The 16,970-nt window shown below is 39.9% G+C and overlaps 1 protein-coding gene across 5 annotated transcripts in view; it reads right to left on the reverse strand.

Moving 5' to 3' along the window:
• PUDP (pseudouridine 5'-phosphatase) overlaps window positions 1-16,970 on the reverse strand; it is a 146,845-nt gene that overhangs the window by 66,759 nt on the left and 63,116 nt on the right. For 4 of the 5 annotated variants that reach the window (XM_073354397.2, XM_078854036.1, XM_078854035.1 and 1 more), the window contains 2 exons: window positions 3,895-4,124; window positions 2,646-2,683 (listed from right to left, as the gene is read on the reverse strand). In XM_073354397.2, the coding sequence (XP_073210498.2) occupies window positions 2,646-2,683; window positions 3,895-4,124 (268 nt within the window). The remainder of the gene's footprint in view (window positions 1-2,645; window positions 2,684-3,894; window positions 4,125-16,970) is intronic. The other variant, XM_073354388.2, reaches the window with a different exon arrangement.

Consider the following 16,970-nt stretch of genomic DNA (forward strand, 5'->3'; position numbering starts at 1 on the left):
AATGGTAAGCCTAATGTTAACTGGTTAACTGTTTAACCTTTTACATCCCTACTACTTGTAGGGTCTTATATTGTTTAAATTTCATAGAACAACTATAGGAAGGAAAGTAGGTAGGTAGGTAGATAGGCAGGCAGGCAGACAGACATAAAGAAAGAAATTATGGCTCTCATCCTGCAAACACTTAAGCAAGCACATAACTATATTCACAAGCATTGTCCTATTGACCTCAGTGAGATTACTCATGTACTTAAAGTATGTGCATAAATTTTTGCATGTGCAAAGTGTTTTCAGCATCAGAAGCTGAAATATTTTTATTAAACACTTTGTCATAAAATGTTTGTCATTTCAAAACATAATTGCTTTAGTGCTAATAATGATGTTATTTAGAGGGAAGGTGGTGTGCTTTATTTTTTTGTCCTTTATTAATGTTAGGTGGTATCCTGAGTGAATGGGTTGCACATTTCAGCAAACTATGGGGTTGACAGAGTATGTTAGCAAGCTGTATTAGGGAACTCCTGAAAGAGGGGAGTTAAGTTTCCACAGAGAACCCTAACTGTGCATTTGGCGGCTTTCAAAAGTTTGAGTTTTGCTCTATGTTTTGCGAGGGAATGACATACCACCAAGCAACCAACTTTAACTCTCAATTAATTAAGTTGCCACTGAATATAATAATAATGTTGGTCAAATCCTGAAGTCTCCAGTCTGTATTGAAGAAAATTTCCCATCCATTTCAACAGTATTTCTGCCTAAGTGGGTGTGAGTGTCTGCCCAGCCAGACACAGTGCAGAACTGGCAACACAGTGAGTACCTCAAGATTTCAACAAAATCTTTTTTTGTTTTTGTTAAAAGTCAACAACCCATGTAAAATTATAACATCAGCTTTAACACAGGAAACACAGAATCTTGAAATCAGGTCCTTTTCTGTGACTATGAAAATCTCATGTGTTTGCTATTAATTTTAGATCTACAAACACAAAAGAAACACTGAATGCATCTGATGAAGTGAGCTGTAGCTCACGAAAGCTTATGCTCAAAGAAATGTGTTAGTCTCTAAGGTGCCACAAGTCCTCCTTTTCTTTTTGTGAATACAGACTAACACGGCTGCTACTCTGAAACACAAAAAAGTCAACTCATCCTTAAAGTGAAATTCAGTATGGCCATGGAAAGAAAATTCTAAACATTCCGAAGCAATGTTAAGAACAATGGAAACTGACTTCCAGAAGCTGGACGGTAAAAGTCAGAAGACATTATGCCAAATCTGCATGTGAAAAAAAATGGTTTACTGAAAATAATTTTTATTTTGAGATCTGTTCTTTTCGAAAAAAAAATGTAAATTGGCCTTCCCTTGCCTCTGCTGCTTCACTAGCCCCTCCTTTAGGTTCACACAATGCTCGCTTTGTGATTATTATGCAATTTTGTTATGTACATTTTGGAAATCATGGATTCCAGGGATTTTTCTTTTTTTTTTTAATGCTCTCAACATTTCGTGATTTTAGTGGATGTCCAGATGTGATGGAAAAATCTGTTGCATCATTTGCACTAAGAACCTTGAGTTCTGTCAAATAAAAACCTGAGGCTGCATGCAAGGCTAAGAAAGAGCAGGAGCCCACAAACAGCACTGTGGTGACATAAAAACAGACCAATGAACTCTTAGGGTATGTATATACTGCGAGGAAACACTCATGGCTGGCTTGTGTCAGCTGACTCAAGCTCTCAGAGTTTGGGCTGTGGCGCTAAAAAATTGCAGTATAGACATTTGGGGTCTGGCACCTGGCAGGAAAGGTGGGTCTCGGAGTCCAAGCTCCAGCTCAAGCCCGAGCACCTACAAGACTATTTTTAGCCCCTTAGTGTGAGCCTGAGTCAGTTGACACAGGCTCTGAGAGTCATTTTCACATTTTGGGTTGCTTTTTTTTTGCCATGTAGATGTACCCTTAGTGACAGATTTCACTACTCCCTTCACTAATAGGTTAAAGAACAGACTATTTCAAAATACCGTGGAGAGTTAAAGTTTGAAACAAAACAAAAACATGGCTATAATTTAGACGATCCTGTGTTCAAATATGTTAACCGTTACCAAAGCAAAAGCCCAGTTCTAGTTGTTTGCAGTGAAATGGGAAAATAGTTTATTTGAGGTGCAACATCTGGAACACAAAAACAATACCTGTGATATCTAACTCTTTTTTATGATGAATTTTTATTATTTCTGAGCTTTTCATGATCCTCTCACAACTTTTATTCCACAGCGGATAAATAAAAACAATTATCAATTATTGTTTCAGAATGGTTAGGGGTCATGACCCCCTTGATCCTACTGTTAAACCTCCACAAAGATTGTTTCTATCACAGAAGCTCATGTTTGCTCTCCCCCACGCCCGCCCCCTGGCCATTACTAGACAACCTCCTAGATATTCTTATTCCCTTTGCCTCAAATAAATTCCTCCAGTACTTCCTTTCTGGTACTTTCATAACTGCACAACACAACTTTTAGCCACATTTATCTTAAAAACAAAACAAAACAAAAAAAACCCCACCACACTGAACATTTCAGTTATTAAAGTAGTCAGAGAATATATTGCACATATATTTTGTATATCAATACACCACATTACAAATTTTAAATCTCTGTTTATCTAATAAATAGTTACCTGGAAAGATTACTTTCACATGATGCCAACTTCAAATTCTGAGTTAAGGATAAGCAAAAGCAAAAAAAAGAAAAAAAAGGCACTATGATATACAAACAGTAAAACATTTGTCTTTTTCCTTTCTAATAAAGAACCTTTAAAAATGAAATATCAGGACTATCAGCTCCTCACTTTTTGTTCTAAATGGAGGTTACAGCCTTGTGTGACATCGCTATTGAGATTGTTCAAAGCTTAGACCCACTCCTGCACACACTCAGTCATACAAGTAGTTCTTATGCAGGCAACAACTGTCCAATGTGTACTACTCACACAAGAGCTACTTGCATGAACAAGATATTTGGGGACAGGTTGGGGACTCCTTGTCAGTTGTTTATCAAAGAGAGAGAAATAAGGTCTGGTATTCACATTCTCCCACGTGTATAAAAGAAACATGAGATTGATTTTATTATACACACACACACACAGACCTTCAGTCATCAGCTTCAGTCATCATAAAAACAAACCATATTACTGTTCCTTTTGCTTCACAGTTCACCTTGAAAGTTCAAGGTCCAAATGTCTTTCCAGTCTATACATTAGCTAACAATAAGTTAAATAAATTGCAATATGAACAATTATGATTTACTAACACAATTCACATATGTGCTAACCAAAGATATGACCAGACTTATTTCAGTTTAGATTCCTCACTATATCTGAATACAATTTAGATTTAAAGTCAGAACTCTGAAATACATAAAAATTGTAAGAGAATTACAGTAAAATAGTATCACAAGTGGATTACACAAAGAAGTTTCAAGCAATATAATAAATTTAGCACAAGGAACACAAAAGTGATCCCAGTGGACTGTAAAGTAAAAAATTAATTCTTACTTCTTTTTATTCTCATGTTTAATTGTAAATTATATTTCTAAATTTGTGTCTCTTTTTCATTTTTGCTCCAGCAAAGTCCCAAACAGGCACATCAAAAGAGTCATTATGGAGCTAATTTGCCAAAAAAAAGTGGCCGAGCTCAGTTGGCATTCTGCTCAATGGAGCACATTCCTAAAATGGTGAAATGACTGTTGAGTACCTAACTCTCTAGGCACTACAATGATGAATCATCATTATTCACTTATTGATCCACTCCTGCCCATGTAAATAAGGGGCTTCAATCTCAGAACTTGTCATATTAAACAACAAATTAAAACAAAATCAAAATGTAGTCTGAATTGTTTATTGCTGACTTTTCAGCTAATTCAATCCCTACCTTTTCTGGAGGAGGAGGAGGGTGAAATCTCTTTGCACAAACTAAAAACACATCAGGCTGTGGCTTGCTGTTCTTCACATCTGGGTCATCTCCCAACACAATATGATGAAATAGATTAAAGAAGTCTTTGTGTTTGCTTGTTTTCATCTGAAATGTCACTCCAGCTGAGCTAGTGGCAATAGCTATAGGTACATTGTGTTGGTGTAGATGGCGGATCAGCTTTTCAACCCCTGAAAGACAAATTAACATGTATTTTAATATTCATGTCCTATTTATGGTACTACAGGCTGTATCATAATGAAGTTGTTTTACTGAATATAATAAGGATTCATTTGTCCTCAGTCATTCTTGAAAGGAATTTTTATTAAGGTTGTCTCCACTGCAACCAGAGGTGTAATTACAGCACATGTAGACATACCTGAGCTATCTTTGATCTAGCTAATTTGAATAACAATAGCAGCAAAGCCACAGCAGTATGGGCAGCACCATGGGCTGAGGAAGATTGCCAGGGACCCTGTGAACTTACTTTTGCGGCTAGCCCTTGCTGTCGAGGCTTTACTGCTATTGTTATTTGAGCTAGCCATGGTTTGTCTGCACACGCTGAAGTCACACCTCACATGGCAAAACAAACTCTAAGCATGAAATATTTTTACTCAACAGAAAAATCAAAGTGTGTTTACCAAGGTAACAGCAGATAATTATTCTTGAATCAAATGCCGATTTTTTCCAAAGCTACCAGACTCAATTCCCCTTGTCTTAGCTACACAAGTTAGAACGGAGGGAGGTATTTCAGCCATCAATGAGCTGGATACAGTTCCTTGATTCTGCATAATTGATTAGCATGAATTAGAGAAGCCTGGAAGGCTGCTCTAACTTATACTGGCAGTGTAAAATCCCTGAAGGACCTCACATCAGTGGAAAATCAGGGTAGCAGAGCTGCAACATATCTTCTATAGTGGGTATAAGCATGAACAAAAGGCCAGAGTAATGGTCTGATATCCTCAAAGAAGAAGAATTACAAGGCAAGTAGTTTCTAGTTTCTTCACTTTTATAGACGGAAGGAAAAGTAACATGACAAAATGTGTTGTTGTGCTGACATCATTAAACCATGTTCCATTTTAACTGTTAGACCTATCGTGATTTACTCAACTAATAAAAGACAGAATAATGTGGTTTGCCAAGTCTTCCCAACCAACAAAGATGCAAAACAAGGCTACAATGCGCTTAACAGATTCAAATTAAGTAATAAAATAATATTTACATTTACAATATTTATTTACATTTACAATATTTACATTTTCTAAATTGCTGCACAAAATTGATTGATGCAAGTCCTACCTGTTCAAATAGCTAAATCCGAGACTTATTAAGATTTTGATTACAATACTGCAATTTGATACATATTCATATAGCCCCTACTAAATTATCCTAAGAAGCTATACAAATTGTAGGATGTTAGTCACCAAGGTTTAAACGCAGATCAGAGAAAAATTAGATTTCTAGCATAAATGGTTGCAGTTTCATCAGTTTCAATGGAGATTTTTCCCATTCACTCCAGAAGAAAATTTGGCCAACGTAGTATTAAGAGTCAGTCAGCATGGATTCACCAAGGGTAAGTCATGCCTGACTAACCTAACTGCCTTCTATGATGAGATAACTGGCTCTGTGGATGAGGGGAAAGCAGTGGACGTGTTATTCCTTGACTTTAGCAAAGCTTTAGATATGGTCTCCCACAGTATTCTTGCCAGCAAGTAAAAGAAGTATGGGCTGGATGAATCGACTATAAGGTGGATAGAAAGCTGGTTAGATCATTGGGTTTAGAGAGTAGTGATCAATGGCTCCATGTCTAGTTGGCAGCCGGTATCAAGCAGAGTGCCCAAGGGTAGGTCCTGGGGCCAGTTTTGTTCAATATCTTCATTAATGATCTGGAGGATGGCGTGGATGACACGAAACTGGGAGGGGTGGTAGATACGCTGGAAGGTAGGGATAGGATACAGAGGGCCCTAGACAAATTAGAGGATTGGGCCAAAAGAAATCTGATGAGGTTCAACAGAGGTTCAACAAGGTTCAACAGAGTTCTGCACTTAAAAGGACGGAAGAATCCCATGCACCGCTACAGACTAGGGACCGAATGGCTAGGCAGCAGTTCTGCAGAAAAGGACCTAGGGGTTACAGTGGACGAGAAGCTGGATATGAGTCAACAGTGTGCCCTTGTTGCCAAGAAGGCTAATGGCATTATGGGCTGTATAAGTAGGGGCACTGCCAGCAGATCAAGGGACATGATCATTCCCCTCTATTTGGCATTAGTGAAGCCTCATCTGGAGAACTGTGTTCAGTTTTGGGCCCCACACTACCAGAAGGATGTGGAAAAACTGGAAAGACTCCAGCGAAGGGCAACAAAAATGATTAGGGAGCTGGAGCACATGACTTGTGAGGCGACACTGAGGGAACTGGGATTATTTAGTCTGCAGAAGAGAAGAATGAGGGGGGATTTAATAGCTGCTTTCAACTACCTGAAATGGGGTTCCAAAGAGGATGGATCTAGACTGTTCTCAGTGGTAGCAGATGACAGAATGAGGAGTAATGGTCTCAAGTTTCAGTGGGGGAGATTTAGGTTGGACATTAGGAAAAACTTTTTCACTCAGAGTGTGGTGAAGCACTGGAATGGGTTACCTAGGGAAGTGGTGGAATCTCCTTCCTTAGAGGTTTTTAAGCCCTGGCTGGGATGATTTCATTGGGGATTCATTGCTTTGAGCAGGAGGTTGGACTAGCTCACCTCCTGAGGTCCCTTCCAACCCTCAATGATAGTCTATGATTCTATCATTCTAAGAAATGTACTCCAAAATGATAAATGAAACACAGGGGAATTGTTTATACTATGCACTACTGAACAGAGGAGGAAAAAATGAGTTCTCTAGACACACTTTTCTGATGACTCCCAGACTTCGACTCCCTCAGGGAACTGATGGGTAGGATCCCCTGGGGGAATAACATGAGGGGGAAAGGAATCCAGGAGAGCTGGCTGTATTTCAAGGAATCCCTATTGAGGTTACAGGGACAAACCATCCCGATGTGTCGAAAGAATAGTAAATATGGCAGGCGACCACCTTAGCTTAACAGTGAAATCCTTGCGGATCTTAAACATAAAAAAGAAGCTTACAAGAAGTGGAAGATTGGACAAATGACCAGGGAAGAGTATAAAAATATTGCTCGGGCATGTAGGAATGAAATCAGGAGGGCCAAATCACACCTGGAGCTGCAGCTAGCAAGAGATGTTAAGAGTAACAAGAAGGTATGTTGGCAACAAGAAGAAAGTCAAGGAAAGTGTGGGCCCCTTACTGAATGAGGGAGGCAACCTAGTGACAGAGGATGTGGAAAAAGCTAATGTACTCAATGCTTTTTTTGCCTCTGTCTTCACGAACAAGGTCAGCTCCCAGACTGCTGCGCTGGGCAACGCAGCATGGGCAGTAGGTGGCCAGCCCTCTGTGGAGAAAGAGGTGGTTAGGGACTATTTAGAAAAGCTGGACGTGCACAAGTCCATGGGGCCGGATGCGTTGCATCCGAGAGTGCTAAAGGAATTGGCGGCTGTGATTGCAGAGCCATTGGCCATTATCTTTGAAAACTCGTGGCGAACGGGGGAAGTCCCGGACAACTGGAAAAAGGCTATTGTAGTGCCAATCTTTAAAAAAGGGAAGAAGGAGGATCCTGGGAACTACAGACCAGTCAGCCTCACCTCAGTCCCCGGAAAAATCATGGAGCAGGTCCTCAAGGAATCTATCCTGAAGCACTTACATGAGAGGAAAGTGATCAGGAACAGTCAGCATGGATTCACTAAGGGAAGGTCATGCCTGACTAATCTAATTGCCTTCTGTGATGAGATTACTGGTTCTGTGGATGAAGGGAAAGCAGTGGATGTATTGTTTCTTGACTTTAGCAAAGGTTTTGACACGGTCTTCCACAGTATTCTTGTCAGCCAGTTAAAGAAGTATGGGCTGGATGAATGCACTATAAGATGGGTAGAAAGTTGGCTAGATTGTCGGGCTCAACGGGTAGTGGTCAATGGCTCCATGTCTAGTTGGCAGCCGGTATCAAGTGGAGTGCCCCAAGGGTCAGTCCTGGGGCCGGTTTTGTTCAATATCTTCATAAATGATCTGGAGGATGGTGTGGATTGCACCCTCAGCAAATTTGCGGATGATACTAAACGAGGAGGAGTGATAGATACGGTGGCAGGTAGGGATAGGATACAGAGGGACCTAGACAAATTGGAGGATTGGGCCAAAAGAAATCTGATGAGGTTCAACAAGGATAAGTGCAGGGTCCTGCACTTAGTACGGAAGAATCCAATGCACCGCTACAGACTAGGGACCGAATGGCTAGGCAGCAGTTCTGCGGAAAAAGACCTAGGGGTTACAGTGGACGAGAAGCTGGATATGAGTCAACAGTGTGCCCTTGTTGCCAAGAAGGCCAATGGCATTTTGGGATGTATAAGTAGGGGCATAGGCAGCAGATCGAGGGACGTGATCATTCCCCTCTATTTGACATTGGTGAGGCCTCATCTGGAGTACTGTGTCCAGTTTTGGGCCCCACACTACGAGAAGGATGTTTATAAATTGGAGAGAGTCCAGCGAAGGGCAACAAAAATGATTAGGGGTCTGGAACACATGACTTATGAGGAGAGGCTGAGGGAACTGGGATTGTTTAGTCTGCAGAAGAGAAGAATGAGGGGGGATTTGATAGCTGCTTTCAACTACCTGAGAGGTGGTTCCAAAGAGGATGGTTCTAGACTATTCTCAGTGGTAGAAGATGACAGGACAAGGAGTAATGGTCTCAAGTTGCAGTGGGGGAGATTTAGGTTGGACATTAGGAAAAACTTTTTCACTCAGAGTGTGGTGAAGCACTGGAATGCATTACCTAGGGAGGTGGTGGAATCTCCTTCCTTAGAAGTTTTTAAGGTCAGGCTTGACAAAGCCCTGGCTGGGATGATTTAATTGGGGATTGGTCCTGCTTTGAGCAGGGGGTTGGACTAGATGACCTCCTGAGGTCCCTTCCAACCCTGATATTCTATGATTCTATGTCATGTATTCACTGTCACAAAATCTAGACAATTCAGCAAAACCCATTCAGCAATATTATGGGGAATTAACATTAATAGTATGTATGCAAGTGTATATACGGTAAAAGATGTGCTATCCAGCCGTTTGCCAACCAGAAAGCTCTATAAACTGGCATTTCTAATCTTCATAGAGAGTCCAGTTTATTGTCCGGTTGGTGCAGGGCCAGCAGGCTCCCTACCTGGCTCTGCATGGCTCCTTGGAAGCGGAAACACATCCCTGCTGCTCCTAGGCAGAGGAATGGCCACAAAGGGTTTGGAGTGCAGGGGGAGGAGGGGTGCAGGCTCTTGGAGGGAGTTTGGGTGCAGGAGGGGCCTCAGGATGAGTTTTGGGGTGGCAGATACGGGGGGGGGGGCGCTCACCTCGGGCAACTCCCCGCAAGCGGTGACCTGTCCCGGTTACTCCTAGGCGGACCTGTGGCAGGCTGCTCTGCACACTGCCCCTGCCCCGAGCACTGCCCCTGCAGCTCCCATTGGCTGCGGTTCTCATCCTCACACCCCCTACCACACCCAAACTCTTTCCCTCTTAGCTAACCAACATTTTTCACTTACTCGCATCCCCCCATTCCTCCAATATGCCAGATAAAAAAAGCTTTTACTGTATGTATATAAACAATACATGGCTAAACGATACATGTATAACGTTTATGTACACACGTGGAAGTGATGTCCATATAATAACTTGCTCAACAATAGAATTAATCATTCAATTCTAATAGACTCATTTGCCCTCTCCCCACTAATCCAACTCTAACAGAACTTATTCTACATTTCAAAACTATTAGCATCTTCAAATAATCACTATTTTTAAAAAGAGAGAGAGACAAAGAAGAAAATAAAATAAACCCATTAGAATCTCCATGTCCAGTCTCTCCTCCCCGCAGAAAACAAACAAACAAAAACGCCTAGAAGTCCAGGATGAACAAGATTCAATCAAAGGCCAATCACAGCTTTTCTGTATATAAAATTGCTATTTTCAATAATTTTTAGATTATGTCTCCATTCGAATTCTGTACAATTGAGCATGTGGTAAGCAAGGTGAAGGGATTATGAAAAAAATATTTCCAATTACAAAAAGTACACTATTAAGGTTCTTATCAACACAGGATCTGAGTACTTTCTAGTAGTTTAATTAAGCGCTGTGACTAACATCGGTCACGTTTGTTTTCCCATCCTCTCCCTAAAGAGAATTCTTGAGGTGGCCCACTGTAAAAGTTCTGTCTCCTGCACAGACAATCTTTATACAAATTGTGGTGGGCCTAGTATATTAGCTCCAATTAGATGAGCCTGATGTTGTCCTTTGAGTAGATTCTCTGAGCTTGGCCAGGAACAGAAAGTTCAACTCTGGGCAGCAGTTGGCTGATGTATACAGGGTGTTTTTTTTTCTGTGTCGGTCAGATTATTGTGTGCTGAAGGAGAAAGGGGTGACTCCTTCTCTGAATGAGGTGTTCACTACATTGGACAGGAGTGGCACCACTTGCTCATGGCTCTCTTTCACAAGCCAGGAACGCCATGGTTTGGATTCACACATCTTGGCTTGAGACTCCTTTCAGATGTCAAACCTCCTGATGAGCAACGTACTGAACTCCAGGAATGCAGAGAGGTTATTGGTTGATGGGTGAAGGCAGGGTGGTTTCAGGTTGTTTGGGAACCCTTCCCAAATGTGTAAAAAAAAATTCTGTATAATACATAATATAAACAGTATATACAACTGTTTGGTATAAAGTTTTTATTGGCAGGAGTTTGGGATGGCTGCATTAATCCTAACTGGCAAAGCCATGAGAGTGTTAAACAGATAATCTCAAAAGCATGCCAATAAAATGCTTATACCACATTATCATATAGCCTGTATTTGCTAAATATTTCACAGAGGGAAAAATGAATATTTTAGTTTACAACAAAAGTATTGGTACAGTTTTAAATTAATCTTGATCCATAAAGGCAGATTATTTAATACCATGAATTCAACTACACCACATGCTCATAATAAGAAAAATAATATTAAAACACTTGGGGAAAATGCCTAATATAGCTTTACTATGCATAACAATGAGATTTTTAAGGTCCAATATCTTGGGAGCTTCCATGGGTAGAAAAAAGTGCTGTGTATTCAACTGTTCAGCCAGAAACCTTCCCCCTTCTGGTCACTTCTCTCTCCCACTCTTGCCCTCCCATGTCATGTTATGTTTCCTTTCCTTCCTATGTAATGTTTCTTCACTGCAACACTCTACAAGGGGTGAGGAAAAGTGAATTAAAGAGGTAAGTCGGCAGAATGGGAAACCTAAGAGCAAATACCTGGGAAAGATGGAAAGAGAGAGAAAAAAGAAAATGGTTGTGACACAGAGGGGAATGGAGAGAATCCAAAATTTACATTAAACTGACAATCCCATTCCAATCCCCCAAGATGCCTCGCCACCCAACTTTCTTTCTTCCCTATGACTGGAGGGATCTTCATAGGCACTTTCATGTTGAATGATCCCTTGAAAAATCCCTTTTGCTAAACAATCCCTTCTTCCTTGAATTTAGCTATGATACTCTGAGTAAGCTTCCCAGACCTGGAGAAGAGCTCTCTGTAAACTTGAAAGCTTGTCTATTTTACCGACAGAATATAATCCAGTAAAAGCTAATACCTCACCCATCTTGTCTCTCTAACAATCCCAATTCTGTTTCCTAACCTGAGGTAAGTGACAGACACAGAGAGATGCTGAGACAGAGAGGGAGGGAGTAAAAGATAAACTGAGGGACAGAGTAGGAAAATGGAAGGGATGACAGGCAGAGGAAATTGAAAAGTTAATGGTAGGAAAAATCCTGAAAAATTTTGCAAGAGTGAGTTCCTGGGTGGTGATATTCATGTGATAAGTTGCATTTATAATAAAACTCTGACCATCTATACTTTGTCTACTAATTCTTCTTCACCAGGAATAACCAGGCCCTGAGCAGCTTTAAAACAGACTTTTTTTTTGTTAAAATAAACTTGCCAGCAGTACATTTCCTCCACTTCTCCAAAAAAAGTGGAATATCTTCTCCAAATGTATACTTACCTGAGGCCCATGTTGGTACACACATAGGCCAAATACCCATTTAAATTCAGATATCTTGTGACCTACCTAGGCTAGAAATGGGTCTTCATAGTGTTGGAAAGATACATACAGTCCTTGTATTTTTCTAGCTTCATTCTGCAAATACCAATACACTAAACTAACCTTTCAGTCACTGTGTCTTAAAATTACAAAAAAGAAAGCAAAAAACGTGACAGTTTTGCCATCAACTCCCATTTATTCCCACCTTGGCATTTTAGATAATGGATAATTACAGGGCTGAGGGCATGACAACTCAATTTTGATTGTAGAGGAGCAATGGAAGCTTTTTCTCACTTCAGCTGCTATGTGCATACTCAATCAGGTAGACAATATTTGCTGTTTGTGCCTATATTATTCCCCCACCATACAAACACTCACAACCATTTATGATGCAATATTAAGAGATCTGACATTTTGTTTGTAGCATTTTGTTACAACATGCCATTTACAGCCATCTATAAAAACAACAGTCCTGCCTGCAATACATCCCCTCCTGCCCTCATGCCCCACAAGTAGCCACATGCCCAGAAATTTTGAGGAACTGGAATTCCTCTTACTGTTAGTAAAGTGTCTATATTAGCAAACAGTCAATCAACTAATCCATCCATCTGGAAACTCAGTTAATCTGTAGATGTGCCTCTCCACAGATTTTTTTCTGTGTTCTCCAGAATCCAGCCAGTCAGTTAATAGCTTCATTGTTTTTGAAGACAGCCTTTACTATGCAAATGAATTGACCTTTCTCTTGTTACATTTCTAAACAGAAATAAAAGCATGAACAGAAGTGTAAACTTCCTCCTTTAAAATCAATGAAGAATTAATGTAAAAGCCTAGTTGTGTTCGTTTAAATGCCTACATTAACAAAAAAAAAGTAGCACCCTTCCTCTGAAAAATGTCATATTGTTTTCTCACTGAAATGCAATTATAAATACAAATTAACTTTTGATTCTGAAAACGGATGTGAAGTCCAAGCCACCACTACACTAATGTGAGAAAACAGATATTTAAACTGCTTCTTATGTTATAACCAGAAGTTTTACTTCAAATGAGATTTAATGTAAATAACCTATAGCATTTTACAAGTAGAAGCATTTTTCTTGTAAAGAAATACGTCCAATGACTTTGCAGTTTTTAGGTCTGCCCCTATCCCATATGTCCTACCTATCAAAGGCCTAATTTTCCCCAATTTGTGACCTCTTCAAGTGGCTTATTTTCTTCAATCCCATGGCATCTGTTTCAGCTCAGCAGTCAGAGGCTATGTGTACTCAGTTTTCAATAGAGTCAGTTGGCTAAGGAAAAGCACTGTTGTGGAAAGGTTTCAGAGTAGCAGCATGTTAGTCTGTATCAGTAAAAACAACAAGAAGTCCTTTTGGCACCTTAGAGACTAACTAATAAATTTTAGTCTCTAAGGTGCCATGAGGACTCTTCATTGTATTTGTTGTGGAAAGGTTACCTCTTCAGGGTTCTCTCCCAAATTCCCCTAGGGTAGATGTTATGGTATGATTCCACCCCCCACCTTGCATTTTGACTTTACTAGTTCTAAGGGAGCCTGATACTGCTAGATCAGAGGTTCTCAAACTGTGGTCCGTTGACCACCAGTGGTCCCCAAGCTCCATTCAGGTGGTCCGCGAGTAGTTTCCTCTAAGGTGCGTGCCTGGGCGGCTGCACATGAGATAATGAAGGGCCACCCACCTCATTAGAGGAGCCGTGCAGGTGTGGCTCCACTAATTAGGTGCCTGGACCCTGGAGAAGACGCACATGTAAGGTGAGGTGGTGGCCTTGTGAGGAATAGGGGGTAGGTGCGAGGGGGCAGTGGGGTGAGAAGAGGGGGTGGGGGGAATTTGGGATGTGCAAGGCTGCGGCAGCCAGAGAAACAAGCAACTTTCCCCAACTCCAGAGCTAGTTACTGGGGAGATACGGCCCTCCTTCCCAGCCCCAGCTCAGGGGTTTCTGTGACGGGGTGGAGCAGAGAGGGAGAGACCCCATTCCTTTCCAGCCCTGCTTGGTGGCTGTTGCGGCAGGGGAGACACCCCTCATTCCCAGCCCCAGATCAGGGGTTGCCATGACGGGGGAGAGAGGGAGAGACTCCCTTCCTTCCCCAGCCCAGCTCGGTGGCTACCACAGTGGGAGAGACCCCCCTCCTTCCCAGCCCCAGCTCGGGGGCTGCTACGGCAGGGGAGAGAGGTCACATCCATCGCATTAGAAAGATAAGACTACTGATATTAAAATGTGAATTGTGTTCTTTTATTTGTAGAACAAAACAAGTTAATTATTATTAAGTTTTTTTTATACAGCACTTTTATCCAAAGTGCCTTACAATATTTAGCTAACAGTACAAACAACGTTTGGAAAGATCATTAAGTGGTCCGCGAAAAAAAAAGTTTGAAAACCACTGTGCTAGATCATAGCTATCTATGTATAGCTACCTTATTTGTATAGGTTACTTTATTTGTTTTTTAATAACTGGTTAGCATACTAGACTCCACACCCAAGAATCCAGGTAGGGTCCAAAAAGAATACATTAGGAAAAAACAGCTACACTTTTTTTTTTAAAAAGTGTGCTGTGTATCCAAGTGCAGCTGTAAATTAGTTTGTGCTCCTGACACTGTAACAGTGGAAAAAATTATGCTAACAGAAATTTTTACCACTCTTATTTTTCCTTCAGGATGTTTTACAAAAGATCCAGATCAACAAAATCCATTTTTATATGAATCAGTTAACACTGGGTGATTATTTACAATGTACTACCATATTCAAGTAACAGTGCAAGTATTACATTGATTCAGCCATAGAATACTTTACTGGGAAGATACAACTTTTTGGTATCTTTCTTGTATTATTATCTTGTAGAAAAAGTTAAAACAAGTGCCAAATGGGAAATTAAATTATATTAAAACTATAAGAAGCCTCCCACCAAACTATGCATAATTGACATTATGTTCCCATTTACGCTGATCTTCAAATCAAACCTGGAAATTTCTTATTAACAAATTACAGTAATGCCAAAAACAAATAAACTAATCAGAAACCCTACTACCACCACCAGATCACATGCTGAAAATTCATGTGAACTCATGATCTTTAATCTCTAATTTAGGGGCTCAGCATCTGCTCTCCTCCCGCTAAATTCTTTCTATTTCCTCCATGTCCTAAGTGACACAGCCAGATGCTTGAAGCACCTTCAGGAGATGGCCTTTGCGTGCATCCAGGTTCATCCGAACCCCAGGTCTGGTCATCCTTCAGAGACTGGCTTATGTATTCATCCTGATGTAACAGCCAGTTAAAAAAATATCGTCAGTAAAACCAGGTTTATTTAACCAAGACGACAGTGAGAGAAATAAATGAAAGTTAAGCAGAACATCTTCCAACAGACCTTTTGCCCATCTTTAGCCAATCCACTCTACACAAATAGGTTTCAGAATTCAGATCTAGGCTATTATATTATTTATTTACCACACAAGTGAGAAAGAAAGCAAAATGTCTGAAAGCAGGTATTACAATTTCATTTGTAATCAACAATTTCAAACATTTCTACAGATGCAGCTGTACTAAACAAAACCTTGTTAGATGGACAGTAAGTGGCTATGAGAGGCAAAGTTAAGCTTGCTTTTAGAACCTTCTATGATGATATTTTACTAATTTACGTTTGTTTAAAAGAGCATGAACTACTACTGTATTTGAATATTTATCAAGCTTCCCATTACTAATCATTTTCACATTTTATTTTAAAATATTTTATTTTGAAAATAAAACTAACATTCCTTGGTATACATACACAGTAGCAATCTTACGTTAAATATTTTGTCCAGTTTTTTATATATTAGTATTCTAAAATACAACCAAATAATCAAGTATTGTAGGTAGAATTTTGGGATGCTTATTATGCTTTCTCCATCTCTTCCTCTTATGGAATGTCCTGCCTTCATTATTTAGCCAGGGATTTAAATTGAATCCCCTTTAGACACAATTTTGAAGTGACAATATTTAATAATTCCAATTTGCATCAGAAGACCAGGGATCAGATCATCATAAGTTAACAGTTAGCAGGCTAAATGAAGGAAATACATTAAGACCATTCAATGCAATCCAGTTGTGCTCCTTCAAATTAACGTCCTCTATTAATCAACCATGGTGGTAGATAGAGTACCATGTATTTTACTGTGTGGTATGGCACGGCACACAAACCATAATAGCAGGATGCAATATATCACAAAAGAGGAAACATTATCTGAAGGACATGTCCCAATTTACTGTTATTTGTATCTATGAATGTACCATGTTTTCCAAATAACTGGAAAGTTTTATTGTTAATTTTTCTTGCTTCATTTTTCTCCACCCCTTTTTTTAAAATAGAAAATAACATTGTGTGTAATGGTCATGCATTGTTGACCATTGGATAGAAGTTGAAGAGCAAAATAAATAAATAAAAAAATAAAATTGTAAACTGATTTTAGTTAAGTCAGCTGAAATGGACAAGGATCAACTTCAGATGTCAGCATCTTTAAATCTTGATTAATCACAGATGTCAATGAAATTAACAACTCTGAAATAAACAACCAACAAAAAAGACCAAACTGACAGGATGCAGGTATTGGGAGAACAGAGACTTCCTACAAGGATAGCTCAGCATTTTCATTTTGAAAGTTTAGGAAAAATATAAAATAAAACACAAAAAAGCACAGATTAAAGCAGTCTTCCCCCTTTATTCCCCTGATGCTTCTCTTCAGTCTCATTGGGTTCAGCTGAAACCTTGGTGACAATAATTAGTTCAATCAGTTGACGACCTAGGGATAGTTTGTACTGAACAAGATACTGCTACTGTGTCCTCTTTTACTTTCATTGATCACTGATGTCGTACACTGAAGAAGTTCCAGAAAAAAAAGAAAACT

The sequence above is a fragment of the Lepidochelys kempii genome, chromosome 1 (assembly GCF_965140285.1).
Source record: "Lepidochelys kempii isolate rLepKem1 chromosome 1, rLepKem1.hap1, whole genome shotgun sequence".
Lineage (NCBI taxonomy): Eukaryota > Metazoa > Chordata > Testudines > Cheloniidae > Lepidochelys > Lepidochelys kempii.